The sequence below is a fragment of the Pagrus pagrus genome, assembly GCF_965226575.1.
Source record: "Pagrus pagrus genome assembly, chromosome: 4".
Taxonomy (NCBI): Eukaryota; Metazoa; Chordata; class Actinopteri; order Spariformes; family Sparidae; genus Pagrus; species Pagrus pagrus.
In genome coordinates this window covers 9,636,855-9,663,031 of record NC_140188.1, presented here as the reverse complement: position 1 = coordinate 9,663,031, position 26,177 = coordinate 9,636,855, and the positions used below count along the sequence as shown (strand labels likewise).

General features: G+C 42.7%; 3 protein-coding genes across 8 annotated transcripts; 2 read left to right on the top strand and 1 right to left on the bottom strand.

The window, feature by feature from the left end:
- Nucleotides 1-190: 190 nt before the first annotated feature.
- On the bottom strand, nucleotides 191-2,452 carry mrm3a (mitochondrial rRNA methyltransferase 3a). The gene is made up of 4 exons (XM_084351523.1): nucleotides 1,878-2,452; nucleotides 1,203-1,447; nucleotides 957-1,118; nucleotides 191-848 (listed from the first exon to the last, which is right to left on the bottom strand). The coding sequence occupies exons 1-4, from the start codon at nucleotides 2,261-2,263 to the stop codon at nucleotides 265-267; spliced, it is 1,377 nt and encodes a 458-aa protein (XP_084207649.1). The 5' UTR covers nucleotides 2,264-2,452; the 3' UTR covers nucleotides 191-264.
- A 312-nt stretch (nucleotides 2,453-2,764) lies between these two features.
- Nucleotides 2,765-6,249, top strand: glod4 (glyoxalase domain containing 4). The gene is made up of 9 exons (XM_084350775.1): nucleotides 2,765-2,928; nucleotides 3,143-3,192; nucleotides 3,301-3,421; nucleotides 3,492-3,636; nucleotides 4,194-4,330; nucleotides 4,418-4,504; nucleotides 4,606-4,719; nucleotides 4,804-4,890; nucleotides 4,984-6,249. The coding sequence occupies exons 1-9, from the start codon at nucleotides 2,839-2,841 to the stop codon at nucleotides 5,047-5,049; spliced, it is 897 nt and encodes a 298-aa protein (XP_084206901.1). The 5' UTR covers nucleotides 2,765-2,838; the 3' UTR covers nucleotides 5,050-6,249.
- Nucleotides 6,250-7,005: 756 nt separating this feature from the next.
- On the top strand, nucleotides 7,006-26,068 carry LOC311256342 (bridge-like lipid transfer protein family member 2). 6 transcript variants are annotated; one of them, XM_084351311.1, is made up of 40 exons: nucleotides 7,006-7,037; nucleotides 7,680-7,819; nucleotides 7,954-8,080; nucleotides 8,861-8,910; nucleotides 9,050-9,191; nucleotides 9,275-9,393; nucleotides 9,647-9,707; nucleotides 9,790-9,973; nucleotides 10,996-11,119; nucleotides 11,229-11,353; nucleotides 11,444-11,511; nucleotides 11,590-11,726; nucleotides 11,887-12,041; nucleotides 12,933-13,126; nucleotides 13,500-13,797; nucleotides 14,236-14,441; nucleotides 14,522-15,572; nucleotides 15,703-15,894; nucleotides 16,337-16,539; nucleotides 16,628-16,746; nucleotides 16,836-17,059; nucleotides 17,202-17,392; nucleotides 17,572-17,671; nucleotides 17,770-17,969; nucleotides 18,058-18,355; nucleotides 18,434-18,591; nucleotides 18,721-18,927; nucleotides 19,179-19,278; nucleotides 19,403-19,585; nucleotides 19,678-19,799; nucleotides 19,897-20,052; nucleotides 20,212-20,333; nucleotides 20,416-20,596; nucleotides 20,847-20,933; nucleotides 21,727-21,837; nucleotides 21,923-22,058; nucleotides 22,393-22,517; nucleotides 22,609-22,710; nucleotides 23,353-23,487; nucleotides 23,594-26,068. In XM_084351311.1, exons 2-40 carry the CDS (start codon nucleotides 7,749-7,751, stop codon nucleotides 23,777-23,779), a joined length of 6,750 nt encoding a protein of 2,249 aa, XP_084207437.1. In that variant the 5' UTR covers nucleotides 7,006-7,037; nucleotides 7,680-7,748; the 3' UTR covers nucleotides 23,780-26,068. The 6 variants fall into 6 exon arrangements, with proteins under 6 accessions (XP_084207437.1, XP_084207435.1, XP_084207438.1 ...); XM_084351309.1 differs by having other exon boundaries at nucleotides 7,027-7,143; nucleotides 7,683-7,819; XM_084351312.1 differs by having other exon boundaries at nucleotides 7,027-7,143; nucleotides 11,923-12,041.
- Nucleotides 26,069-26,177: the final 109 nt, after the last annotated feature.

The following is a 26,177-nucleotide window of genomic DNA, read 5'->3' as shown; positions in this document are numbered from 1 at the left end:
AAAGAGAAGACTTATAAAGAGCGTTAGCTGTGGTGAGTCTGACTGACTGTCTGCTATAGACAAAAAATATTAAATTATTAAAATCAGATTGACTGATGATGAAAATTTAATTTATCTGCAGCCCTGAAAAGAAGAAACATGAAAGGGAAACAAGACATAAATTTGCTGGGCATGAATCCAGACGATTATATCACAGAAAATTCAGTGTTTTATTATTTGCACACATGTACACCAGAAGTCACGTACTGATATTTAGAACAAACATCACGAAATCTGCTGCTCAGCTTTAGATTTCCATTTCCTCCCAGATGTCTGCATTAGCTTTAAAAGTTGCTTCCTGCCCTCAAACAGAAGGATACTGGCGGCCATGGCTGAATTCAAGCTGTCCACATTGGGCACGACAGGAATAAAGAGCCTGTGGCCGGCCGTTTTCTCAGCCAACTGGACCGCTTCTACACTCAGACCGTGTGTCTCTCCACCAACCACAAGAGCAGCGGGGCTCTGAGCCCAGCTCTCGTGGTACAGCTTCGTGTCCACTCTCGGAAGTGAGAGTCCCTCAAATTCATTATCCGAGTCAGAATCAGAACCGTGCTCCTCGTAGCGCATCTTTTTGTTATTAGGCCTCGTGCTGACCCAGCCATAATCTCCTGCTTTGGACAGTTTGTGAGAAACTTGTGAATCATTTGTTTCTCTGCTGGTGTCACAGCTGCTGTCAGCCACGTGGATAATCACAGGTTTAGGGAGGTGATTTTCAACATCACCCCAGCCCAAGCTAGGGTAGATGGGAAGGCGGAAATGGGCGCCCATTGCTGCCCGCAGAACTTTAGGCTCCCAAGCATCAACACAACCTGTCAGTGGAAAAAAGTAAACAGATTTGAAACACTACAAGCAAAGAAGCAAAGCTCATCTCAAGGGACTTTTCTTGTTCACATATTTAATTAATAACCTGAGCATACCTTTAGTGAGCAGGACATTATGGCAGCCAGCAGCAGCAGCACATCGCAACATAGTCCCGAGGTTTCCAGGGTCTCGGATGTTGTCGCATATCAGGGACAACGGCACTGAATGACCACTGTTTGCGAAGTTCAACCGTGAGGGGTCAGGCCGAGAAAATATGGCTGCAGAAGAAGAAGTCAAAGTCAACAACAACTCAAGAGCATCTGTGCTTCATGATGAACCAAAACAAAACAAATGACCCTCACCCATCACCCCTTGTGGGGCCACGAGATCAGACCAGATCTTGATGTCCTCAAACTTGACTTTGACGAGCGTGGCTCTTTTCAGCTTGTCTAAAGGCAGCTCCCGGAGCCGATCCACTGTACTGAAGAACACCATCTGCGGGTTGGCTCCAGCATCCAGGGCGTCACAGATCAAGCGGCGGCCCTCTAGGAGGACTTTACCCTGGTGCTCCCGGAAAGTCCTCGAACGGGCAACACTGACTAACCTCCTGAAGGACGGAGAAATTGAGAAACCATGATCGATCACAGGCAGTGTGAACATGAGAATTGTTTTTATACCTTGCTTTAAGGAATATTAACATATTTACACTATTTATGTTTTTTTCATTCAAAGGATAATGCCAAACTACTCAAACATTAAATGTTTCTCTTTATGTATGTAATGATCTTATTGAGGACTCAGTGAGCACAATTATGAATCTGACCAAACATTTACACATATTAATGCTGTAGTTGGTCGATGTGAAGCTAATTCAATTATGTTAGACACTGCTAACCCTTTTTTTATATCCTATTTGCCACCTGATCAAAGTGAAACAAGGGTTATAACATCTAATGATTAACAATAGCCCTCTTTGTTTGAATGCCAGTATTGTGACCTGTGACAATCACTGCAATAATCCACTGCTGTCTACTTACGCCAGTCTTTTATCTCCAGGAAAAGCCCTCTCGAAGCGCAGTCCATCAACTTGATCCTTTGTCACTGACACATGAGCATCCTTTACAGCTGACTGCACATTACTCCTCGTCTTCACAAAGTCACTTTCCTCCCGATGCCTTGTTGTTGTAGCGGTGACTTTTACCTCCCTCTCCCTCTTGACGTTTAGCCCGGCTGGCTGAGGCTGAGACGTCTGCTTAACGTTAACGTTATCCGTCCCATCTTCAGGGAACAAGACTCTGACAGGTTTCCTCCTCAGTCCGCGTACATACCGTTTAGATTCCACAATAATACCGCTTCCCCTGGTCAGAAAGGCATTTTTCTCCGTGGAAAGGAGACATATCACGCCTCTCATGTACGCCGCCATGTTTGCCCCGTTTCTTCTTCGCTTGTTCTCAGAGTACAAACACAAGCTCACTTACTTAGCGCCACCAACTGTCGCGTACATAAACTACATTTACGCGTCTAAAATAAATCTAGTATATTTGTTAATGTTAATAATTCCCTGCGCGTTGATGTTTTGCCCTAAAATATTACCAAACTAGATAACTACGTTTTCTTTTAATCCTTTTTAATGATTTTTCTTTACTTATTTAGCTAAAGTAGCTGCCCAACTGTAACCTCGCGAGAGAATGCGGGATAGTGGGTGATACCATTATTCTGAGTGAGTAGGGGTGGCGTACATTGTTTTATTACTTTTTATTTTGCTTTGTATGTTTCGTAAAATTGTTTCGCTCGTCCGTGATAGTATATTAATGTCGAACAGTTAATAAAAACTGAAATAATAGCTAGGATTTGTATTTACAGTTGTAAATACCGGCTGTTTGCTCATTTGTATTTAGCTTCCCCCAATCGACGACAGAATCATCCACCACCAAGGACGCTCAGTCGCTGCCTGCACGCCGATCTACAATACACACATCACAACATCTGTCAAGAAACATGGCTTTGAGACGAGCGCTGCATTTTGTTTTCAAAGTTGGTGACAGGACCAAAACAGCCACGTTTTACCGAGATGTGCTGGGCATGAAGGTACTGCTTCTGGGCTTCATTTAAAGGGACTGAATCCAATGATGGACTTCAGTTGGTGATAAGCTAATCTCAGGCAAAGTGTTGCACAACGTTACTTTGCTAGCTGTTAGTTTAAGCTAATTATTCTTATGTCATATGAGCGAAACTCGAGTGTTTTGCTAAATATGTTCTAATACTTCATGTTTATTATCTTATTTCTTCTCACCCATTTTAGATTTTACGTCATGAAGAGTTTGAGGAAGGCTGCAAAGCAACTTGTAACGGGTAGATATGAGGCATCTTTAGCTAACTGAACTTTGTCCTCAGCTCATCAGAGTTAAAAGCTGTTAATATCCTAATACTGACCGATGCCTTCAACCTTTATCCACGCAGCCCATACGATGGAAAGTGGAGCAAGACGATGGTTGGCTTTGGTCCAGAAGATGACCATTTTGTCGCTGAACTGACATACAATTATGGGGTTGGAGAGTATCAACTTGGCAATGACTTCTTGGTAGGTGAGAGTTCATTTGGAGACTTTACAGCCTTGTAAAGAGATATTGTCATATATGTTTTCATTACAGGGGCTCACTCTGCAGTCCAGCCAAGCTGTAAGTAATGCTAAACGTCTGGGGTGGCCTCTGACTGAGGTCGGAGAGGCTCTGTATCGGACCCAGGCTCCAGGAGGGTATCCTTTCTACCTTGTGGACAAAGAGCAGCCTCCCAGTGGTCAGTGTCACGGGAATGACTTCTGTCTCTTCTCTCAGGAGAGTTCAGTTTTTAAAATTATTTAATAATAACAGTCATATTATCACACACACAGCAACATTATCAAATAGTAGTTGGTTGCAGCAGCTTCAAAAATGCAAAGAGTTGCTTTGTTTCATAGTATTTTATTGTGAAAGTAATTTAATGTTATTCTGTCGTCAGACTCAGTAAACATGTGTCACTATCTTGTATTTTACTCATTGATTAATCCTTAAATAATAATATCTACTGAAGAATCATTCTGATCTGCTGCTATTAAGACTTTTAAATATACTTGAACAAAAAAAATATAGTAAAATAACCATGTCATGACTGCGCAGTATGGTTTAGTTTCTTGAAGTAGGGCTTATTGTCATTATTTCCTTAATGTAAATGTGTATGCGACTATATCCTTCATACAGCACTGAGCAGAGGGCATTGAAAATAAGTGCAGTATGATCATTGTAGGTGTTTCAGTGTGCCATACTGTTTTTACCTCTGTTACCAACCACCTGCAACCTTTGATCATCTGTTCTCAGACCCAGTGCAGAAGGTCTGTCTCGGGGTATCAGACCTCCAGAAATCGACCCAGTACTGGACGGCTCTCTTGGGAATGAAGGTGATGGAAAAGAATGAGGAAAAGAAAACAGTGCTGATGGGATTTGCAGACACTCAAGTGAGTCAACTGCGAAATGAATAGCCGTGTTTTGTATTTTGTCTTCTGTAATCTAAGTGTTTTCATTATATTTTTTTTTATCTTCAGTGTAAACTGGAGCTTCAGGATATCAGTGGGATGGTAGATCATGGGACAGCATTTGGGAGAATTGCGTTTTCATGCCCACGGGAGCAAGTAAGACATTATTTCATGGACACGTCCTTGTGTGTGTGAATATTACAGGAAAAGCATCGTCATAATCATCATTTTCATCAATATTATAATTCATTCCACAGCTGCCTGACCTCGAAGCCTTGATGAAAAAGGAAAATCAGAAAATTCTCACCCCATTAGTCAGCCTGGACACTCCTGGAAAAGCCACAGTGGAAGTGGTTATCTTGGCTGACCCGGTGAGTGCTGAACCAATATGATGCTGTAATCAAGTGAAATGAATCTCTGTTAAAAATGTTAACTGGACCATGTTTTTGTTTCAGGATGGTCATGAAATCTGCTTTGTGGGAGACGAGGCTTTCAGGCAGCTGTCCATGGTGGACCCCGAAGGAAATGACTTGCTTGATAAGGTTGGTGCTGCTCCAGTATTTCCCCCCTCCACATTAAATATGCAACATGTGCTGGATATTCACTGTGCTGTCGTCATGCTTTTATGATTTCAGGCCATGGCTGAAGATAAAAGCGACGAGTGGTTTGCCAAACACAACAGACAGAAAGCTGCTGCGTGAGATGAAGAGGCTCGCCTGGAAGATTGTGCGCAATCAATTTCTCACCAGTTCATTTGATGATGAGTTGCTGTACGAGGCACCTGTAGTATAAATCTTACAGTAATGACAACTCAATTATCCTTAGGCTGGCAGTGTGAGATTAATCGTTCCCTGAAAGCATGCCTTGAGGCACAGTCGCATCGACAGCACTTTGTAAAAGGACCACTTGTTCAGTTTGTTGGACATTTTTTCCAATAAACACTGTTCCTGTCAATACAGCAGACACGTGGGCAAAAAATCAATTTCATGCGACTTATTTGTAAAGAATTATGAGCCCTGACTTGTTGACCCTCCCTCAGTTCACCTTATGTGCATCGTGCATGTCCCTGTTAGTGCTCTTAAAGGGTAATTCCTCCAATTTTACACATTAAAGGGTGTTTACAGGTTTTGGGGAGTACTACTGCATATATGAAAAAAACTGGCATAAAGCCTTTTGTAGCTTCAGAAGAAGCTGCATGTAATCTGATAAATTAACTCCAGTAATGTCACTCAGTGGCTGAGTTACATTGCAGATAACGGAGGCACCAGGTTTTAAAAAGGCGACATCTCTGGTTCTGATGTGTCAGTTTTGATCATATTTCAAAACCTGACACCTTCAATTCCCAAAATGCAATTTAGCCACCGAGTGACATCACTGGAGGAAATTTATCAGATTAGATGCAGCTTCCTCTGGAGCCACAAAAGGCTTTATACTACTTTTTCACACTCCCAGTTGCACTCCCTTAGAGCTTTATAAAGACACTTAAATGTGTAAAATGCAGTAATTTGATTGAGGAAACGGCACCACAACATGATGTAACAATGCAGGACCTGCCCTGTTGTTGATGTTGTATAGTCCCATACATTTGCAACTCATCAAATTACCAAAACCCAATGACGTGCAGTGAACCTGAAGTTTTTAGGGGTTTGGGACTCTTGTACTGCTGCTTGGCAATTCAAGTCTGTTGTAGGAGCAAGCTGACTACAGATAAATGCATTCAGTATAATGTAGCATTTGTAAAATAACATCTTGGTTGAAATAAAATCTTTCTTTAACATTTCAAATAGTTTGATTACTACTGTCTGTTTTTTCAGTTTTACCTTTGTATGAATGGTTTTTAGTGGGTGTATATCAGAGATGTGGCAATCGACTCGACAGAAAATAAACAACTTGAAACTTGACTTAACTTTTTTTTTGTCTGGCTGTTGGTCTCTTGGCTCTTAAAAAGTTTTGGGTGGGTGATTTTTTTTTTATATAATTGAGAAGACAATAAGAAAGTTATTATAAACATTTATTTCCCTGAGTGGCAATAAACAAATTAATTTCTTTGTCATACTTCTTGAACAGGTAGGATAAAGATTATTTGACAGGCAGTGACACCTTGTGTTTTCTCTTTATAAAGGCTGGATACTGCAGGTAAGGTTTCCTGTGGGGAAAAGTGACAATCAATCAGTCAATCAATCAAACTTTATTTATACAGCACCTTTTAAACAAATCAAAATGCAATTCAAAGTGATTGAAAAAAGAACATGATACAAAAACAGGTTAGGAGACTAATGCGAACAAATTGCAATAAAATTAATAGCAAGCCAAGGAAATAAAATGTAATACTGCATGTAAAATTTGATTTAAAGTTCATAAAATCTGTTGTAAGAATGAAAACAGCAGGAAAATGTAAATAAAAACAAATTTAAATTATAATAAAAAGAATATAGGGCTTTAATAAAAAGTATAAGACACTACATAAAAGCCAGACTGAATAGATAAGTTTAAAAAGAAAGTTGTTAAGACTTGTACTACCTGACTTGAGCCACATGACTGGTGTTTATAAATGATAATAAGTTTGAACGCCTGGGTAGAGGTTGATATTAGCCTGAGCAGCTCCAGCTCCTCTCCCGGCTGCAGGTGAAAGGAGCAGCCAGCTGAGCAGAGCAGGGCGGACCTGAGCCGAGCTGAGCTGAGCTGAGCTGTGAGTGTTTACTGTGTGATCTGAGAGCTAGCTGGCTGTCAGGTGAAGCTGCTCTGTGCAGCACTATGCTGTGAAACAACAACAACAACACTTTGAACATGTCAGGGTGAGTGCGCTCGATGCTTAACTTGACTTTACGGAAGCCGGCAGCGACAAAAAAAAGAGTGCTTAAGTTGTCGCGGCTATGCTAGGTTACCCGTAGCGTTAGCATGCTAGCACAGATTTGCTACTGATTTTGTGGATGACGCGGCGGCAGATATCTTTAACTGTTTCGTGTTTGGGTACTTTGAGCTAACGCTGCTGCCTCTTAGCAATGAGTCACAGTTTTGCCACCGGTGGGTCGTGAACAAGGAGCAAGTTGAGGTAAAAGGTTTTACACACGGCTGAGTGGTGAAGTTTAGCTAGGTGCTGTTTCATGTTCGGTTTGTAACAACACTGTAGTTAATTAGCAATGTTAGCACTGAGAGGCCAGCTGTTACCGTTAGCTGAAGAAAACACCCTCTAACGTGTATGAATATGCAAAGCCTCAGTCAGACACTTGATAGACAAGTTATTGATCGTTGTTTTGTAGCAGCCACGTAGCTACACACACCTGGCTGTGAGGTGTGTTGAAGCTGAAGTGCACTTCTCTCTCTCTGACAGCAGCTGATAGCTGATAGAGGAGCAGCCAGACCCATGTCCAAGATCTGGGTGTGAACAACTTGGGACACAATGTCTCTCTTGTTGGTTTCCTTCCTTGCAATTCTTCTGCTTGGGACTGTGGTGCTATGGGTCATTTTCAGGTAAGAAATGTGTCAGTTTCTACTATGACTGCCATTGAAACACTGACAACACTGCTGGTGAAATTGAACCCAGATTTTCTACATAAATTCAAGAACAAAATCAAATATTTCTGCTCTTGTCGTCTCCTCTCTAGGTGGCTCATATCTACCCTGGCTGTGCGATTCTTCCATACAGCACTGAATGCTGATCTAAAGATCAAATCAGTAGGGCTGTTTTCTGTCCAGGGAGTTAGTATCCAGTTTCAGCCCCAGCACACTCTGGTAAGACACACTGTGTTTACATGACATTTATGTTGTGAGCTCATTTAGCATGTCAGGGGAAGACGGCTGACTCAGAACACATCATATGTTGTTTGTCTACTGTCACAAAATATATCAAAGGTAGCTGTTTGGACTTGTTCTTGATGTCGTTATATCGTGATATGGCGAAAGTGTTGTCATTTCCTGGTTTGAAAGGCTGCATGACAGTAAAGTGATGCGTTTATCTGAACGTACCAGGAGATATCATCAGCCTATTACAGATAATGGGATCGGCGTATATTTTTCCTGTCATGCACTTTATATGAAAACTTTATTTTTAGAGGTTATAATGCAGAAAAAAGATGCTTGACATGATTCATAATTATTAAATTCCCAGTGAATTTTACTGTTTCAGTTTACTAATGTGTTTTAGACACTCAAGTTAATTGTCAAACTGTAAAATATCCTGCCTCCTGTAGCAGTTGAAATTGTGAAATGTACCTTTAAGACATACTGGGTTGCTTTGTTAGGAGGGGAGCAACATCACCAGGCAGCACCTTGTTTTTCCCTGAGTTAGTTAAGCTGGAGAGGAGCCTGTAATCGAGTTACTGTTTTCTTTTTCTCCTCAACTCAAGAGAAACGTTCAGGTTACAGGTGGACGCTGACAGAATAATAGCTGTTTGTTGTCCAGTCTTAGAATTTATGAAGTGTTTTTGAGGAGATTTCAAAATACCGAGATTGTATACTGTGTATCGCGATGTAGCCCGTAACGATCCCATAACTGTGACTCTCTTTTGGCAGGAAATTGACAGAATATGGATTTCAAGCAAGCTTCTGAACCAGGATTTGCCGTAAGTTCTCGCATTTCTTTGTTAGATTCATAGTTTGAGTTACAAATCTTTTAACAAATCAGTTCTAGGTGCTTAACCCTCGTCTATAAAAGCATATAATTCTGTTATTTGAGACGGTACTTCATGGTTGTGTTTTTAGGAGATACCTGGCGTTGTGTGTCGGCGAAACCAGAGTTAGGTTTGACTTGCAAGCACCGCTCAGACCTCTGGTGAAGAAGAGCCCTGGGGAAAAGTCTGGGAAGATTACAGTCAGCCCCACAACGCTGCGCTTTCTGTCACAAGTATGGAGCCTCGCTGTTGGTCAATCTTTTGCAAAACTGATATTTATGTGGCAATATCTTAACTTCCTATCTCGCGGTTTCAGCTGCTGTCGTTCCACATCAGCTCGATCAATGTGATGGTGCTGAACATCGCGCTGTCAGAGTCTCTGTGGCACATGACTATTACAGGCATCACCTTGTTACTTGACCACCAGAGTAAAAGGTAACTACGCAGTCCACACTCTGTCATTTCTGTCGGCCATTGATCTGATTTAATTAATAAATTAAGTAGATGGCCGTCCACCATTGAGTCCGGTTCTGCTTCGAAGTGTCTGCCTGTTAGAATGTCAATAATTAATCAAGGTGTATGGTCTGGACCTGCTCAATTTGGAAAGTGTCATTAGCACTATACTAATAAAGATTGATTGAACATCCTGATCAAGGATCGAGCTTCAGCGTATTTACTTGTATTACAGGCTGGCGTGGGACTTCTCAGTCGGGCAGCTCAGCAGTAAAGTGCTTAAAAGCAGCCAGTTGGTAAGTTCTGCTGTTTTCACTGGAACAGGAACTTGTGATTTGAAAGTGTGTGCGACTAACTCTCTGACGCTCTCTGTTGTAGGATATATGTTTGGCTGAAGTGGCCCTGAGCCTGCTGCTGTCTGGAGATGTGAGCCTGCCAGAGATGAAGCCGGGCTGTTTGTCCCTGAATGTGAGGACGCTTATAGCAGAGCTGCATGAGGGACTGTTTCTCAGCCAACTCCTGGTGCCTCAATCTCCCGAAAAGAGCATTCACAATGCCTCAGGTGAGCAAATGCAAAGTGATTATAAGAATAATTTAACAACTGATTTAAATTTCCAACATTTTACCAGTTTCCCTTTGCCCCTAATTAAAACCCAGATTCCCACTTTTAACTTAATGTTTTTCGATGGCTGATTCTTTTATTTTTGGTGCCATTTTCATATCAGTTTGTCCATTTTTTGTTGTGTCACAGTTGAACACTTGACATGTTATGACAGTCCTTCATGCCATAATCCAGGGCAAGTGTCCTTATAGCCCTAACAAAGTGTCCACCCTGCAGTTTTGTTGTAAATGTACAAGATCATCAAAAAGCAGCACTGTTTACTCTGAAGATGTTGCTGGTTTGTTTGTATGAGTATATTCCTGTATTCTCCAATTCTCTCTACTTGTGTATTTGTAACCCTGAATTACAACCATAATAGCTGTTTTTCCACTGGCTTCACATCAGTGATCTTCTGCTTCTTCTAAAATACCTTAATGTGTACCGTTGTCTTTGATATTCTTAGCTGTTCTGCTAGTGGGCAAGGAAATGAGGACAAGATCATTTCATAGAGCTTTATTGACCTCTGTAGGTGCTTGAAATGTCCACATGCTTGAAATAGATACAGTTTAACCTCCCAAATCAAAGAAAGCAAACCCCAATTAATTTGAAAAGTAAGAAAAAGTTATTTAAATCATGTCACATATTTGAAGTAGAGTGTGTTTTTTGCTGTTTTTTCATTATTGTCTATACATCTGCAGGTCTTTTAGGTCATTATTCACTGAAAGATGTTTAAGAAATGTTTTGTTTACACTTAAACATCAGTAGCACAGACATGGTTCAGGTTGGCAGTTTTGCCTCTATAAATACAGACTGTCAACGGACAAAAGAGGAAATGACACATAAGCTTTGTTAGGTATTTATAGGTATTTCCATGTAACATAACCTATTTCCAACACATTTTAAGAATTTCAATGGCTTTCTTGACATTTTTGATTACACCATACATAACATGTTTTAATAGTTTTAATACTGTTTCCTTTCAGAGTGTGAAAACACTGAGTTCATCCAGACTGAGACTGTGGAGCGGCTCCATCAGCTGATTCCTCACAAGGTCAATGTGGAATTTGATAACACAAATGTAACCCTCTCCATGCACAGCCAGAAAAGGTGAGTCAACGTTTTACCATCAGCTGCATAAAGTTATTGTTGTTGTGCACAATTTGATTCCCTATTTAACGACTTATCGATTTGAAACCTTTTATGACTTCCTGCGCAGACACCTGAACTGGACCCTGAAGTCTTTAAAAGTGTGCTATGGACGTGACAACGAGCAGCTTCCTCTTAAAAGCTTCACTCCTGAGCTGAGCTTTCCCCAGAGCAGCCTGGAGCTCCTTCTGGAGGGTGAGTGGACAGCTGGGTGCCAGACGCAATGCAGATAGTTGGATGAAGGAAGAACACTTTTGAGTAACACTTCTTTTTTATTATTGGCAGATGGACTTCTCCTCTCACAAAGTCGGCAAAGGATCCTTTGTGTGAACGCTCTGAAGACGACCCTGCAGGTGAGCAAGCTGCTCGGTGGTCGCAGCACAAGACTATGACTCATATTTGACATTATTTTGACATTTTTCTGCTTTAAGGTAACATCGATGGACATCGCGGGGTCATTCACGGTCAACACTTGCATCATCCACTACCGTCATCAGGAGTTCTCTCATTGGCTAAATCTATTTCCATGGGAACAGCTAATCCACCGGAAGGCAGCTCATAGAAAAAGGCGAGTTGCAAAAGAAAACCGCTTGACTAAAAATCTCCCGCTGCAGTGAAAATAATCATCTAACACCTTTTTTTATCATCTTCTCCCTCTTACCCATGTTTGTGTTTGCGCATCACTCATTCTGTATTGTGTTGGTCCATGATGTTATTGTGTTGTGTAGTCCATTAGATTACTTGCCCACCCTCCTTTTCCTCAGGCGCCTCCCTCACCTGGATGCTCCCGTGAAGATCACCTCCTCTGTGTCCAACGTCAACGTGAGCGTTCAGCTGGGAGACACGACGCCTTTTGCTCTTGGTTTCCTGTCTGCCAGTGCAGGTACTGCAGGTGTTTCACACGCTGCACACATGCAGAGAGAAGCACGTGAACGTCATATGATGTTATTGCTGCTTTGCAAAATGAGGGCATTGTTGTGTTAAAGAATAACCTCAGCAGTAGCACTTCATGTTATGACTTAACATCATGTGTAAATCCTGTACTATGTTGCAACACAATTTCTTTCACTCACTCTTCACGGTTTTTATTCAAAAGGTGACATTTGGGTCAGCCTTTTTCAAACATGCCAAACTAGATTAGATAAGATCTTTTCTTAGAGTGCCCTTTAAACGTTACACATTAACTTGCACTCCTTTCTTAGCTTTTAGCAGCTTATGTTTGTATTCCTAACAACTTAAATCGCAATACGTCTGCAACCTTATATGTCCAAAAGTCTTTTGTTTAGTGCAACTGCCTCAAACCCAATAATCAACCAATCGTGCTTTTTATTGTTTCCTTCACAGAAATGTATATTGAAACCTAAACCAAAGTAAATAAAGACAAGAACAGACAAAAAGAAATCAAGTGTGTATTGACAAAGAATTCTTAAACAAAAGAAGCAAAGGGTGGAAGGTAATAAAGTATATAAGTAACAGGAGAGTTACTTTATACAAACGATAAGACATATTTACAGATAAGAAGATAAAACTATATATATATATATATATGTGACAAGACAAAGAAGTAGCCTTTACTAGCTACTGTTTACTGTGTTTGTAAAATTTGATGTTAACCAATAAAATGTTGAAAATGGTTGAAAAATGGAGAAATCAGTTAAAACTGCTTCAAACAGCTTTTGGGACGCTTGTTGATACAACAAGCTGTGAACGGGGCCTTTGACTGTGTGTCCTTAAAAATATATTTTATGCTGACTTATGTTTCCTGTGTCTGCAGAACTGCTGCATCTCCTTGACATTAAAGATGACACAGAGAGCCCAGAGTCCCAGAACGTGCACCAGCGTGCCTCACTGTCCCTGGACAACTTCTGGTGGAGAGTGGGTCAGGGCTCTCATATCCAACAAGCACCCCACCCTCCTGGCAAACACGTGTGGGGAGAGGCGCTAATTTTAGACTCGCTCAGTCTTCAGGTAGGAGACACAGAACAAACTTGTTTTTATTGTTTGAATAAAAGAGTTCAAAAGATAGAAATCAATTTGAAAAACTTTTTCAGACAACACACATCGTCTTATACTCATCTTATATAAAATAATTCACATTTTTTGATTTTCAAGTCCTAAGCATGCTTCTCTTTTCTTGTTTCTGTAATTCTTTGCATGATAGTTTTAAACAGATTGTCTGAATCCACCAGGTTTTCCAACCACAAATTAGATCAAAGCTGTTCAATCAGAACAAGCTGTTCAAATTTAAAGTAATTCTTGATCAGTAACTTAGTTAGTCAAAGGGTTTGTTGTCATATCTGATTGACTGATTGGTTGATTGTTTTTAATCTCATCCCTCCAGGGCAGTTTCAACCGACCCCACATGGAGACGAGCAGCCATGCTCCGAGTCTGAGCGTGGAGTCCAATCTGAAAGGACTCCAAGTGGAGCTTTCAGAAACATGTGCACTGTGTCTGTCTCGCCTGCTGTCCCTCATCTGTGTTCCTCGTGACACGGGCCCACAGCTGTCAGACGTGGCCTCGGTGTCTCCCTCCAGTGACGATGCTGTCCAGCCCACCCACTCCTCACAGCTACACCTGCTGTTTAAACTGGACTGTTGTCTGGAGGATGTTAATGTGTTCACACTGTCGAATCTGGCAGGTGAGTTATTTCAGAGTATTTAAGAATGTAGCGCGGTAACGAAGTGGTGTTCGCTGCTCTGCTGGCTTTGTTCGGGCATTCACTGCATGGGACATTAACTGTGCCTTATAGTAGTTTTATGAAAAGTCAGGTCCTAATTCTGCTGCTTTTACACTTTTTTTGTCAAGAAACCGCTCTTGTTGTCTACAGGGACTACAATGCTCAATTATATGGGAAGCTCAAACGTGTCAATTAAAGGATCGCTATTGTTTAATCACATAAAACCAGTTTAGAGTTGGTAAATAGTCCCTCCTCTTACAAATGCCCCTTTGCATCCATGTTATTGTGTATACATGTTGCATCTTGTGCGATCAATGACCACAGGATACACAAACATTTCTGCTTTGCCTCTCTACTGCTACTTTAATCATCATCTTTACTTGCCTGTGTTCTCTTTAGGAGCCGTGTCTTTGCGGATGGACACCGTCAGTGTCCTGGGCTCCGCAGAGAGCTCCACAGTCTCTCTTCAAGGTGTCAGCTTGTCAGCGATCAAAACACTCACGGAGAACATGGAGTCATGTTGCCCCGCCTCCCAAACCCCCAACCCTGTGCTCAAACTCACCACGATAGCCTTGACCTACCACATCACCACCCACACCTTACAGGTAATCACATCGCGATCAGTTGTTTTTTTCTGGATTGAATGAATCTCTGTGTCAACAATCATATTTTCCATCTCAATCAGGTTCAATGTGAAGAGGAGTTCACAGTTGAATGGACGCCACCGGACCACATGGTGTTATATCAGCACCTGACTGAAGCTCAGGCTTGTTGGCTCATGCTTTGTGGAGAGAAAGGCGAGGACAGTCCGGTCCAACCTCCAGAGAGTGACATCAGTTCAGGCCAGAGCAGAGTGCTGTGTGTGCGTGTTGAACTGGGCTGCACTCGTCTGACAGCCCATGTTAGCAAAGAGAACTATATCCTCCTGCACACTGAGTCCGTCTCAGTATCCACGCACGCTGGTTCCCTTCGCATGCGTTCTCCCTCCTTGATCTTCAACTTTGACGGCCACAACATCGTCACTTTTAAAGATCTAGATGTTGAAATGTACGAAGAGCTGACTGAGATGCAGCTGCACAGAGACACCTTCCCCTTCCTCATCACTCCTCACAACCGTGTCTGGGTCCTCACTTGCCCCTCTATGGCGGTTGAGTTTCCTTACCAGTACAATTTCTCAAACACCTTTGACATGGCCATCAGTGTGCAGAAGTGGCTGAAGACTCTGCATCACTCCCAAAGCACAGACACTACCATCCAACGTCTGCCTCCGGATCTCGTGTTCAAGATCAGCCAGTTCTCGTTTGTCTTCTTGGACGACATCTTTGAAATCAAGCTGCGAGACAACTACGAGCTCATGAAGGACGAGAGTAAGGAAAGCGCAAAGCGTCTTCAGCTTCTGGATAAGAAGGTGGCAGATCTGCGCAAGCAGCACGGAGAACTTCTCCCTGCCAGAAAGATCGAAGAGCTGTATAGCTCTCTGGAGAAGAAGCACATTGAGATCTACATCCAGCGCTCGCGCCGCCTCTACGCCAACACACCTATGAGGAAGTCCCTGCTGACCTGGACAGTGTCAGACTTGGAGCTGGTGGTCCTGGCTGATCAGTCCCTTCATGGACCAGACAGGGTGAGAGAGCAGCTGAGGGACATCGACGGGATCAGTCCCTTCCCCAGAGACGGACTCCCTCTGGTGGTCCAGTGGTGCCGTGCCATCAAGTTTAAACTGACTGCATTTTTGGGTAAGTTGCCAAAAATTTACTTCCAGATATGAAATGTAGTATTTGCGTGATTAAAGCCCCAATGTTTTGAGGTTATTTCCACACATACAAAAGTAATTGATGTTTTCCCTCTCTCTCTCCGATGTGCCAGTGAGAATTCGGGATTATCCTCGTTACCTGTTTGAGATCCGGGACTGGAAGCTGTCAGGGCGTCTGATCGGGACCGAGCAGGACGGACAGGTCAGAGCTCATCGCAAAGCCGTTGTCCCACTTGGTCCACCGTGGGGAGACGTGACAGTCCACAGGAACATGCCACCACTCAAGTTCTACTATGATTTCAAATGTGAGTTATGCAAGTCATGCTGTCACCATGTTATGCTTTGTCTGTTTGGTTTTTTATTATGCGGTCCCATCATATTTGCTTTTGAATTTGCAAAACCAAAGTTAAAAAGCAGAAATCCTGCATTACATAGTGATAAATGTTGTAAAATGCATAGACTCGTTATTAGAGAGGAAAGGTTAAGTAAATAACCAGAAAGTCACCGATAATAGTAGTGGAAATAAAGGTTTGTAGCAGCTGTCACTCTTTCTTGTTCAGAAGGGAAGTAAAATTATTTTGTTTCCTGAAGTCGAGGCAGAGAGTTGATGCATCAGCTGGTGAATCATAATCAGTATGTTGCAAGCCAGTCATGAACATCAATCCTCCTGTTGGGTAATTTGAGGTTTACTCTCTAAAATTCTCAATGTTTTTGTCTCTCACTCAATATTCTCTATTTTTCTTACAGCTAACATAAATCTCTACACTATTGTTTGGGGGCCGTGTTGGGACCCTGCCTGGACTCTGATTGGCCAGTCCGTTGACCTGCTGACCAAACCCACAGTTGACCCCTCACCTCCTCTAGCCTGGTGGGACAAAAGTCGTCTCCTTATGCACGGGCGCTGGGTGATGGACATCGATCAGGCCAATCTCCATCAGCTGGCAACAGAGGTAAAATCACAAAACTCAACTGAAGTGGATCTCACAACAGTTGTGATAGTAAATCACCTAATCTAAGATGGATCTTGCTTTCTTACAGGACCCTTACAACACCACTGAAAACCTGCACTGGGAGTGGAATAAGCTGAACTACGACTGGAACCCGGGGCAATTTGTTTTTAAAGGAGATTTGGATGTAAATGTGAGGACAGCATCAAAGTAAGTGAAGCCATCAGAGGTGAATATAGTGCAACTTTTAACTGTATTTGTAAAGAATCAGTGATACAAATGTCTTTTTTCCACACTAGGTATGATGATATCTGTTTTCTACACCTGCCCAACCTGTGTATGACCCTCGACCTCCAATGGCTTTGCCATGGCAACCCCCATGACCACCATGCTGTAATGCTCTGCTGTGCGGAGAACGTTGCAGATGTGACCTCAGGACAACCTCATGACTCCTACAGAGCCTTTCGCTCTGAGAACCTCAACCTCTCCATCACCATGGACCTTAACCAGCACTGTGGCACAGGTACGAGCGACTCCGTTAGACATTTTATCTAGTTGAGCTAAGCCTTCCTATCAGAACAAAACATGTTCCTGTAATACCAAAAATTCAAAATGTCATCCGAAACTTTTGCTGTAGACAGTCATATATTTTTTTTATTTTACAGAAGCCTCCCAGCCCAGAATCCTGCTGTACAGCAGCACCCTGCGTTGGATGCAGAACTTTTGGGCGACCTGGACGGGTGTATCTCGTCCAATCTGCAGAGGCAAGCTCTTCCACAGCCTGAGGCCAGTCCGCAAGAAGCTGGGTCAGCACTACAAACAGATGTCCTACACAGCTGCCTTCCCACAACTACAAGTAAGTGTTTTTCTAGGCTGTGCTCCAGCAACAGTCAAGTAAAAGTCTGCTTTATGTTTGCGTTTGCATTCACTTACACAGTTCAGTAAGTACCTTGATTCATAACAGATGATTTAGTTCTTCCACTTTATTTCTTCACACTACTATGTGTACATTTTTGCATATTGTGTGTCTTTCAGGTGCATTACTGGGCCTCCTTTGCCCAGCAGAGAGGTATCCAAGTGGAGTGCAACAAAGGCCACGTCTTCACTCGAGGGGCACAGAGACTTATTCCACAAGGTATGGGCGTAAGCATCATAACCATTCAAGAAAAAACTAATGATTAAAGTGGTTGTATGTTTTTTTAATGTGGATTCATGTGTGTGTGTTGTCCTCAGCTGGCACTGTGATGAGGAGGCTGATCTCTGAGTGGAATGTGACTCAGATGGTGAGTGAGCTCTCTCAGGTGACGGTTCACCTGATGGCCTCCACCTGGGACGAGACGGCTGACCACCAGATCAACGCCCAGGTGAAGAAGACTCACCTGCTCAGCCTGTCCTCCCTGAGCTACCAGCGGCAGAGCAACCGCATGGAGGAGGTAAAACCCCACAGATGGCTGGACTTTAATCCTGCTTTTCCTTCTGGCTGCACTCATGATTGAGACCTTTTTGAAATATGTCTGACAGGAGGTGAACCAGAAGGATGAGACGAATGCCTCTTACACTCACAAACTGCGCCTGGTGGACCTGCGTGCTTCCTGGACCACCACTAACAGGAACATCGCCTTTGGGCTGTACGACGGTTATAAAAAGGCATCTGTGCTGAAGAGAAACCTCTCCACTGAAGCGTTGAAGGGTCTGAGGATCGACACGCAGCTGCAGGCCAAGAAGCTCAAACGCTCCCCTTCAAACTACTCTCCCACCACAGCCCCGACCACACCAGTCATGCCCACAGTCAGCCGAGCAGAAAAAAGTCAAAATGAAGGTGAGGAAATAGCTTGACTCAGACAAAGACAACAGCTGAGTCTCTAAGGATGCACTGACCTCTTTGTTTTTGTTTCAGGAACATCGATGCTCCAGAAACTGATTGAGGAAACAGACAAGTTTGTGGTGTTTTCAGAGGAGGACTCAGGTGTCAGCGACCAGCTGTGTGGTATCGCAGCCTGTCAGACCGACGATGTCTACAACCGCAACTGGTTTATCGAGCTGGTCAACTGTCAGGTGCCTTCATAATGGATTTTTAATTTTGTTTTATTTGTTTGTAGCTTCCATCTGTTATCTAGCAATTTTTTATGAATGAATGCAGGTCGATAATCTCATCTCCTTGTGCTTTTTTTTTTATTTTACCAGATGATGCTGCGTGGCACAGAAACTGCCGGCTGCGTGCTGGTGTCGGCAGCAAAGGCTCAGCTGCTTCAGTGTGAACACCACCCGGCCTGGTACAGCGACACCCTGAAGCAGAAGACCACCTGGACCTGTCTGCTGGATGGCATGCAGTACTTTGCCACCATGGAGCCAAATCCATCTGAGCAAGAGGACAGACAGTTGTGGCTGGAGGTAAGAACAGCTCTGTACTTAAGTTAGGCTGTTCTGTTCAAATGTTTTTTTAACAAGTACAAGTTTCATGATTTTACTCATATTCATATTAAACTCATATTAAACTAGGGATAAAGAAAAATGTAATGTACGAATTTCTGCACTTGTTCCATGTAGACTGGTCCTTAGGTGAAGGTAATTTATAAAGTGAATCTACCTTCATAGTGTCCTTTCTTGTTCCTGATTTGCTTCTTATTGTTTAATGTGTGTAGGTGAAAAACATAGAGGAGCACAGGCAGCGTAACCTGGACTCAGTGCTGGAGCTGATGGAGAGCGGCCAGGCTGTGGGAGGAATGGTCAGCACCACTGCAGGTAAATGACCACACTGCTTCTGCACTGTAAGAAATACTTTCCTAAGTACGCAAACAGTACTGCTGTAGAGGGACTCTGATTAACTATTTTAAGGATATTGAAGTTGTCCTTTCTGCGTCTGTAGACTGGAACCAACCAGCGCAGGTGAACGAGGCTCAGCAGGTTCAGCGTATCATCTCACGTTGTAGCTGCCGGATGCACTACATCAGCTACAGTCACGACATCAACCCAGAGGTGGCCACACAGATCAAACCACCCGAGCTGAGGAATAATCACGAGAAAGAGGATCTGCTTAAAAAACAGGCTGGTATGTCTGCTCACCAGCATACTGAATATGCAAGAATATACAGTATGTGCCTCTCTTTGCCTTTAAAGAGCTTTCTTCTGTTTATTTAACAGGGGCTGTGGACACCTTCACCCTCATTCATCATGATCTGGAGATATCCACTAACCCGGTCCAGTACGCTATGATCCTGGACATCGTCAACAACCTGTTGTTACACGTGGAGCCCAGACGCAAGGTAGGCTAACAGACCCAGTTTACAAATGATTTCCATGTCCTTACCAATGATTCATCTTTGCTTATTAAGTGTTTTTTTTAACCTTGTGGACATGTAGGAGCACAGTGAGAAGAAGCAGCGAGTGCGTTTCCAGCTGGAGATTTCTAGCAACCCTGAGGAGCAGCGCAGCAGCATCCTTCACCTCCAGGAGGCCGTCAGGCAGCACCTGGCCCAGATCAGACGCCTCGAGAAACAGATTTACTCCAACATCAGAGTGAGTCACAACCAGCTGTTATACCAAATATTTTACTCCTTAAATGATCAATGTAATTTAAAACTGAGATTATCTCAACAAAACAATATGTAAACATGAATCAAGTAAGAAAAAAGCTGTTGATCTTGAATGAAACATTAACTCTCTATCATCCATCAGGCACAACCTGAGGAGCTGAGCGGGGATGAACTGATGGAGATCAACACCAGACTGCAGAACCAGCTAAACCAGGAGAAGAACGACATGCAGATGAAGAGTGAAGAGCTCAACATCCTCATCAGGTCTCACATCAGCACTCATTCACATCCAGCACTGAGGAAGATGTGGAACGCAGGCCAAATTAAATCTCCTTCTTTCCTTCAGGTGCTTTAAGGACTTCCAGCTGCAACGGGCAAACAAGCTGGAGCTGCGTAAGCCTCCAGAGGATGTGAGTGTGGTGAGGAGGACGGAGATCTATTTCGCCCAGGCCCGCTGGTGTTTGACCGAAGAGGACGGACAGCTCGGCATCGCTGAGTTGGAGCTGCAGAGGTTCATGTACAGTAAGGTGAGATAAATCAGATACATCCTTCTCACTTATCCAGTCCAAATAAGACAGACAACCCAGTGACAGGCATTAAGAATAATTATGATAAATATCACCTCTTCCTGATGGTCCTGTTTCCTTATGTGGATCATACAGAAGATTCAGTATTAAATAAATTCAGCCTATTTCATTACCAGTAAAAACCCTTTGTAGTTTGTTTCATCGCTGCTGGATGATGAACGCTTTGACTCTGAATACTTTCTTCTCACAGCTCAACAAGTCTGATGACACAGCAGAGCATCTTCTGGAGTTAGGGTGGTTCACGATGAACAACCTGCTGCCCAATGCCGCATACAAGGTACATTTACCATTCATTATTCAGATATGACAGTATTTAGGTATTTGTTGGAGTTAACTTAATGAAATCCACATTTATTTGACTTTAGTTCAGTTATAAACCTGCTGTGTGGAACTTTTGTCTCCCCCTTCTGGCAGTAAGAGTAATTACACAAACACTGTCAACATGCTTATGACACCATACTCGTATTCATAGTAGCCTGCTCTGCTGCGATGGTGGCTCCTTCCTTCAGCTCTGGCAAACCAGACATTGCTGGTTAACATAAAATGCATTGTCGCCAGTGCGGGAAAGTTGCCACGGACTCCAGATTTAAACTTTGGTATCCTGTTAAAGAGAGCTTAATCTGGCGGTGATGCGTTTAATCAGCACTGTGTGAGCTTGTTTGGAAAGGGCTTGAATGTAAACTGTAGGTTTAAGTATATAAAATGCAATGTCATCCATGACAGTATGCAATATTTATGACTCTCTTCCTGGTCTACTCCGTGCAGCGTGTGAGGGTATGTACAGTGACAAGACTTGATGTCTGTGTTGACTCCATCTTGTCTGTTCAGATGGGATCACCCAGTGGCTCTTCAGAGTTTCATATTCGGTGTTGCATGCACACATTTGAAGGATTCATTGATGCATGTCTGCCCAAGGACTCATTACGTTTACTTAACCTTTTATGTTGTTGTCCGTACTCGTGTTCATATCATCAACAATGTCAAAGTATTCTGTTTTTAAAGTGACATCAAAATCTCACTCAGGCTTTATTTTGTGACGAGGATAAAATAAACTCCCTCCTCTCTTAAAGGTGGTCCTTCGTCCTCAAAGTAACTGCCAGTCCGGACGCCAGTTCGCTTTGCGTATCTTCAGTAAAGTGCGCCCCCCTGTGGGAGGAATCTCTGTTAAGGAGCACTTTGAGGTGAAGAACATCACATCACGTGCAGCCACATTCACAGAAACATTTGCATCGTGTTTTATTGAAGATTTATTGTGTCCATCGCCAGGTGAACGTGGTGCCTCTCACCATCCAGCTGATGTACCAGTTCTTCAAGAGGATGATGGGATTCTTCTTCCCAGGAAGAAATGTCGAGGAGGAGGAGGTCACAGATGAGGAAGACAAGTTCAGATTGGTTACCACGGGTATGTTTGCGATTTGACGGCAGTAAGATGAGTTGCTCTTAGTCTCTGTGTGAGATCACCAGCCTGTAATCGATACCAGCTACCAGATCAATAATGGTTTCCATGTTCTCTGCCAGATGTGTGTGTGTGTGTGTGTGTCTGTGTGTGTCTGTGTCTGTGTGTGGTATTGAATAATCCATTACCGTGTTATGTAATCCCTCTGAGCTATTAAACGGCTGTGTCACTTTGGATATGACCTTGAGATATGTGTGAGAGACTCAGTGGGAGTATAAGGTGTAGGGTGCAGAGTCACGCAGAGGCCACAGTGCTGATTCTGATGTGGTCTGTGTCACAGGTATCCCTGTCAAACCCCGGCAGTCGTCAGAGGACACCATGGGCGCGATGGGCCCCAGCAAAGGTGCCGCCCAGGGACTGAACCGCACTGCTGGGGTCAGGAGGTCGTTCAGGAAAGCTCCAGAGGTACTAATGCATTTTGATCGACTGTGCTCGGATGTATAGAACAAAATTGAATAAAGAAACATAATTGCATTTATAATTTCCTCCCTGCAAGCATCCTGTTGATGACATCGATAAGATGAAGGAGCGAGCTGCTATGAACAACTCCTTCATCTACATCAAGATTCCCCAGGTGCCCCTCTGTGTCAGCTATAAGGTGAGTTTTCTGTGCATAACAGATACACTGGCTGTTATTTCTGACAGAATGAGACTGGAGAGGATTATTCTGTCGTAGCTTAGGTCTTTCATGCAGAACTATCTCTAATTGTAGAAAAAAAATAGCATGTTGGCTTCTTGGTACTTCTTGGTAATTAAAACTCTACAATAAAGAGTACAATATGTTTCTAGATTCAAGATTGAAAGGTTTCAGTTGTAACAAAACAGAACAATACAAATAAAAGAGAATAAATAGTAAAACAAAGAGTTGGAAAATTAAATATAGCCGACCTCCACTGTACACTACCTGCTCAGCACCAGACTTAAAAAAAATCACACTTAGCAACCAGATGGTGATCTTAGTGGAACATTTAGCAGCTAATGAGCCAGATATTTCCGTCAGGAGTTCGTGGAAACCAAAAACGGTTAAAAACAAAGTGAATGTTTAGCAAATTAATTATATTGCAGCTCCATAATTGCTGGATTTGTAAATAAAGAAGTGCCCCCCACCCCCACCCCCAAAAATAAAAAAGAGAGGTTACTGTATTTTTAGTTAGGTTCACACTTTTTTATTTCCCGAGTCAAATGTTCTTTTTTAGCTTTTGAACTTATGTCTTGCTTCTATAAACGCTCCGGTCTTTAGGGAGAGAAGAGTAGTGTGGACTGGAAGGACCTGAACCTGGTTCTTCCCTGTCTGGAGTACCACAACAACACCTGGACGTGGCTCGACTTCGCCATGGCTGTGAAGAGGGACAGCCGGAAAGCACTTGTGGCACAGGTACACAACATTTAGGACTTTAAATCCACACAAAATGTGCTCTTCTGTGTGATTTTAAAAGTAAAGTGTATATATGAACTTGTTCTTTCTGCTCCTCGCCGCTCAGATGATAAAGGAGAAGCTGCGTCTGAAGCCAGCATCAGGCTCAGACCTGCGGGGGAAAGCGTCTGAAGGGAAGTCTGACAACAGCCTGCAGCAGCAGGAGGAAGATGAGAAGGCTCGGCTCCTCATCGGCCTCAGCTCCGCAGACAAGAGCTCCAGCAAGAAGAGCATCTTCAGCCGACGCAAGTGAAGCAGCAAACACTCGCACATTCACACCACGTCAGGGCTTGACTGGATGATCCACAGCAGCAGCTGCCACGCTCCCTCAGTGTGTGGATCAGGGAAACTGCCTCTTAGGGGTCAGAATATCAGCCTGGCTTTGTGAATCTCAATGAAAAAGGGAGATGGTGGAGCATTTCAAATAGTTTTAGGGCATATCTTACTGTATCATACAAGCCTGCTGAACTTAAAGTTTTTAAAACACTCCTGTGTGTCTCAGATTTGAGGGAACTCAAACAGCTCCAGGATTACCAGGGTGCCATTTTTGACCAAATATATTACCATGTTTATGTGTGTGCCATCTAAAATATCACTCTGCATTTCAAACACTTTCAAAACAATGACCACTTGTGTTGCGTTGAATGTAGCGAGGAAGATTAACAGTATGTAGCTCGCACTTCACTGTCACTGTTTCCTTCCCTCTGCTTCTGTAAAAGCGAGAGTGAGAGCACCTTTTCCTGCTGGCTCGGGAACACTGTACGTCAAAGTCTGCTAGAATAAATAAGACTCAACGGAAAGCACCTTCAATGCTGCGAGCTGTAAAAACTTAGATTTTGAAATGCCATAAATAAATATATCAGATGTGTTTTATCGATTAAAGCTTGAAGACGTGTGGCTGTATGACTGTCGCCCTGACAGGAAGGCCGTTTCCCACGAATGACCACAAAAGCTATTTTATATTTTACCTGCACCTGTCGGCTAGCTGTACCTCACCCCAGTGCAATATATCAAGAACAGAGCAGCGAAAACATTTCAACGTGTTGTATCATGTGGCACTTGGTTTGATGGTATTGTGGCAGAAAAAAGAAACAAATGTGTTGCAGCTAATCGCTGAGTGTATGTTTTGTAATTTTATTACTAAAGCACTTTTTTATGCAAAGTATTTTGATATTTTTGTAACCATTTCTGTTGAATTACTTGTATAACTGTGCTGCTAAGCCTGTTATCTCAGTCACATTTCTATTAAAGGAACGGTTCACCCAAAAATGAACATTCAGTCATTATCTGCTCACCGTCATGCTGATGGAAAAGTCGGGTGAAGTTTCGTAGTCCACAAAACATTTCTGGAGCTTCACAGCAAAACGGTGTTGAGGCATTCTGCTAAACAGCTGAAGTAGATGGGGACTTGTTTTAAAGCGTAAATAAAACACTAAAAATAATATATAAAATGGCTCTGTACATCTACAGAAGCACAGAGATCCCAAACTGATTTTAAAAGATGGTATTTACAACCTTTTTCAAGCTGAAATCTTCAGTAGCCGCTAAGCTAAAAGCATTAATGCACACCCCGTCTGAAGTGGGGTTTTTTACAAGGGTGTGAATAACGTCTTTACAAATCAATGTGGGATTTCGGGGCATCTGGAGACTTTGGTTTCGCTGGCCGAGCTGTCTTCTCCACAATGTCGTGTGACGTACATCGATTTTACAAACTGCACAGCCTTTTGCTTCTGCTGTTAACTCTTCAGGTCTGTGTATTACATGTCTGTAGTTCCCTCAGTGCTTTTTCAGCTGAAGTGTGTTAAAATACTTAACTTTTCACAGTTCTCTTTGCACATGATAGTTTACCTTCTTGTACACAGTGTTTTAAGATCGATAGATTAAGATATAGCTTCTGGACACTGACCAATCCCGCATCTAGCGATGAGATCGGAGCTTTACCGCTCGCTTTCACAAGACGCGTACATCAGTCACTTTCATTTTTGGCAGCTCTTTCCAAGCACCGAGCGTAAGAAAGGGTCACGGCGACCTAATGACGATAGCTTGTCACACTCTCATGTTAACGGTTATTTATCTAAAGGAATAAGAATGGTAAACTATTAATAATATATACACAAAGTTACTGATGAAAAAGCAGTGAGATAACTTCGATCGTGCAGTTGGTAAAGCGGCAATATGTCACACTACATTATGTCAGTGGAGAATGGAGCCATTTTGTGTTTGTTTTGTTTGTTTTGGTTGCTTTTTGTATACTTTAAAACAAGTCTCCATCTACTTAAGTTGTTTAGGAAACATTTTGCAACACAGTTTTGCTGCGGAGCTCCAGGAATCCTTCACTCGACTCTCCATTGACCTGCAGGTGAAAAGACAAAGACTGAATTTTATTTTTTTGGGTGAACTTTTCCTTTAAGAAGAAGAAGAAGAAAATGCCCTGAACGTTTCAATTAAAAGCAGATCGTGTTGCAAAAGCAGATGCATTCACATTTCTATCAGCTCTGTTGGCTTATTGTTTCTCTGTCAATAAAAGTGTTATAGTCTCTCAGTGGTGTTTGTGTGTTTGGTGCTGTTTAAAGAATAAAATGTAAAGAGGGGTCAGGCAGGCAGGTCTGTGAGTCAGGAAGTTTGGGAGCAGGAGGGATGATTGATCATTA

Excerpts from the sequence above, each read along its gene's own strand:
- mrm3a (XM_084351523.1), bottom strand. The coding sequence starts at position 2,263 with ATGGCGGCGTACATGAGAGGCGTGATATGTCTCCTTTCCACGGAGAAA. Across the intron at positions 1,448-1,877 it reads CCTGGAGATAAAAGACTGGC|GAGGTTAGTCAGTGTTGCCC; the intron begins GTAAGTAGACAG and ends TCCGTCCTTCAG. Across the intron at positions 1,119-1,202 it reads GGCCCCACAAGGGGTGATGG|CCATATTTTCTCGGCCTGAC; the intron begins GTGAGGGTCATT and ends CTTCTTCTGCAG.
- LOC311256342 (XM_084351311.1), top strand. The coding sequence starts at position 7,749 with ATGTCTCTCTTGTTGGTTTCCTTCCTTGCAATTCTTCTGCTTGGGACT. Across the intron at positions 22,059-22,392 it reads GTTCAGATTGGTTACCACGG|GTATCCCTGTCAAACCCCGG; the intron begins GTATGTTTGCGA and ends TCTGTGTCACAG. Across the intron at positions 22,518-22,608 it reads CGTTCAGGAAAGCTCCAGAG|CATCCTGTTGATGACATCGA; the intron begins GTACTAATGCAT and ends CCTCCCTGCAAG.
- glod4 (XM_084350775.1), top strand. The coding sequence starts at position 2,839 with ATGGCTTTGAGACGAGCGCTGCATTTTGTTTTCAAAGTTGGTGACAGG. Across the intron at positions 2,929-3,142 it reads GAGATGTGCTGGGCATGAAG|ATTTTACGTCATGAAGAGTT; the intron begins GTACTGCTTCTG and ends CACCCATTTTAG. Across the intron at positions 4,891-4,983 it reads GAAATGACTTGCTTGATAAG|GCCATGGCTGAAGATAAAAG; the intron begins GTTGGTGCTGCT and ends TTATGATTTCAG.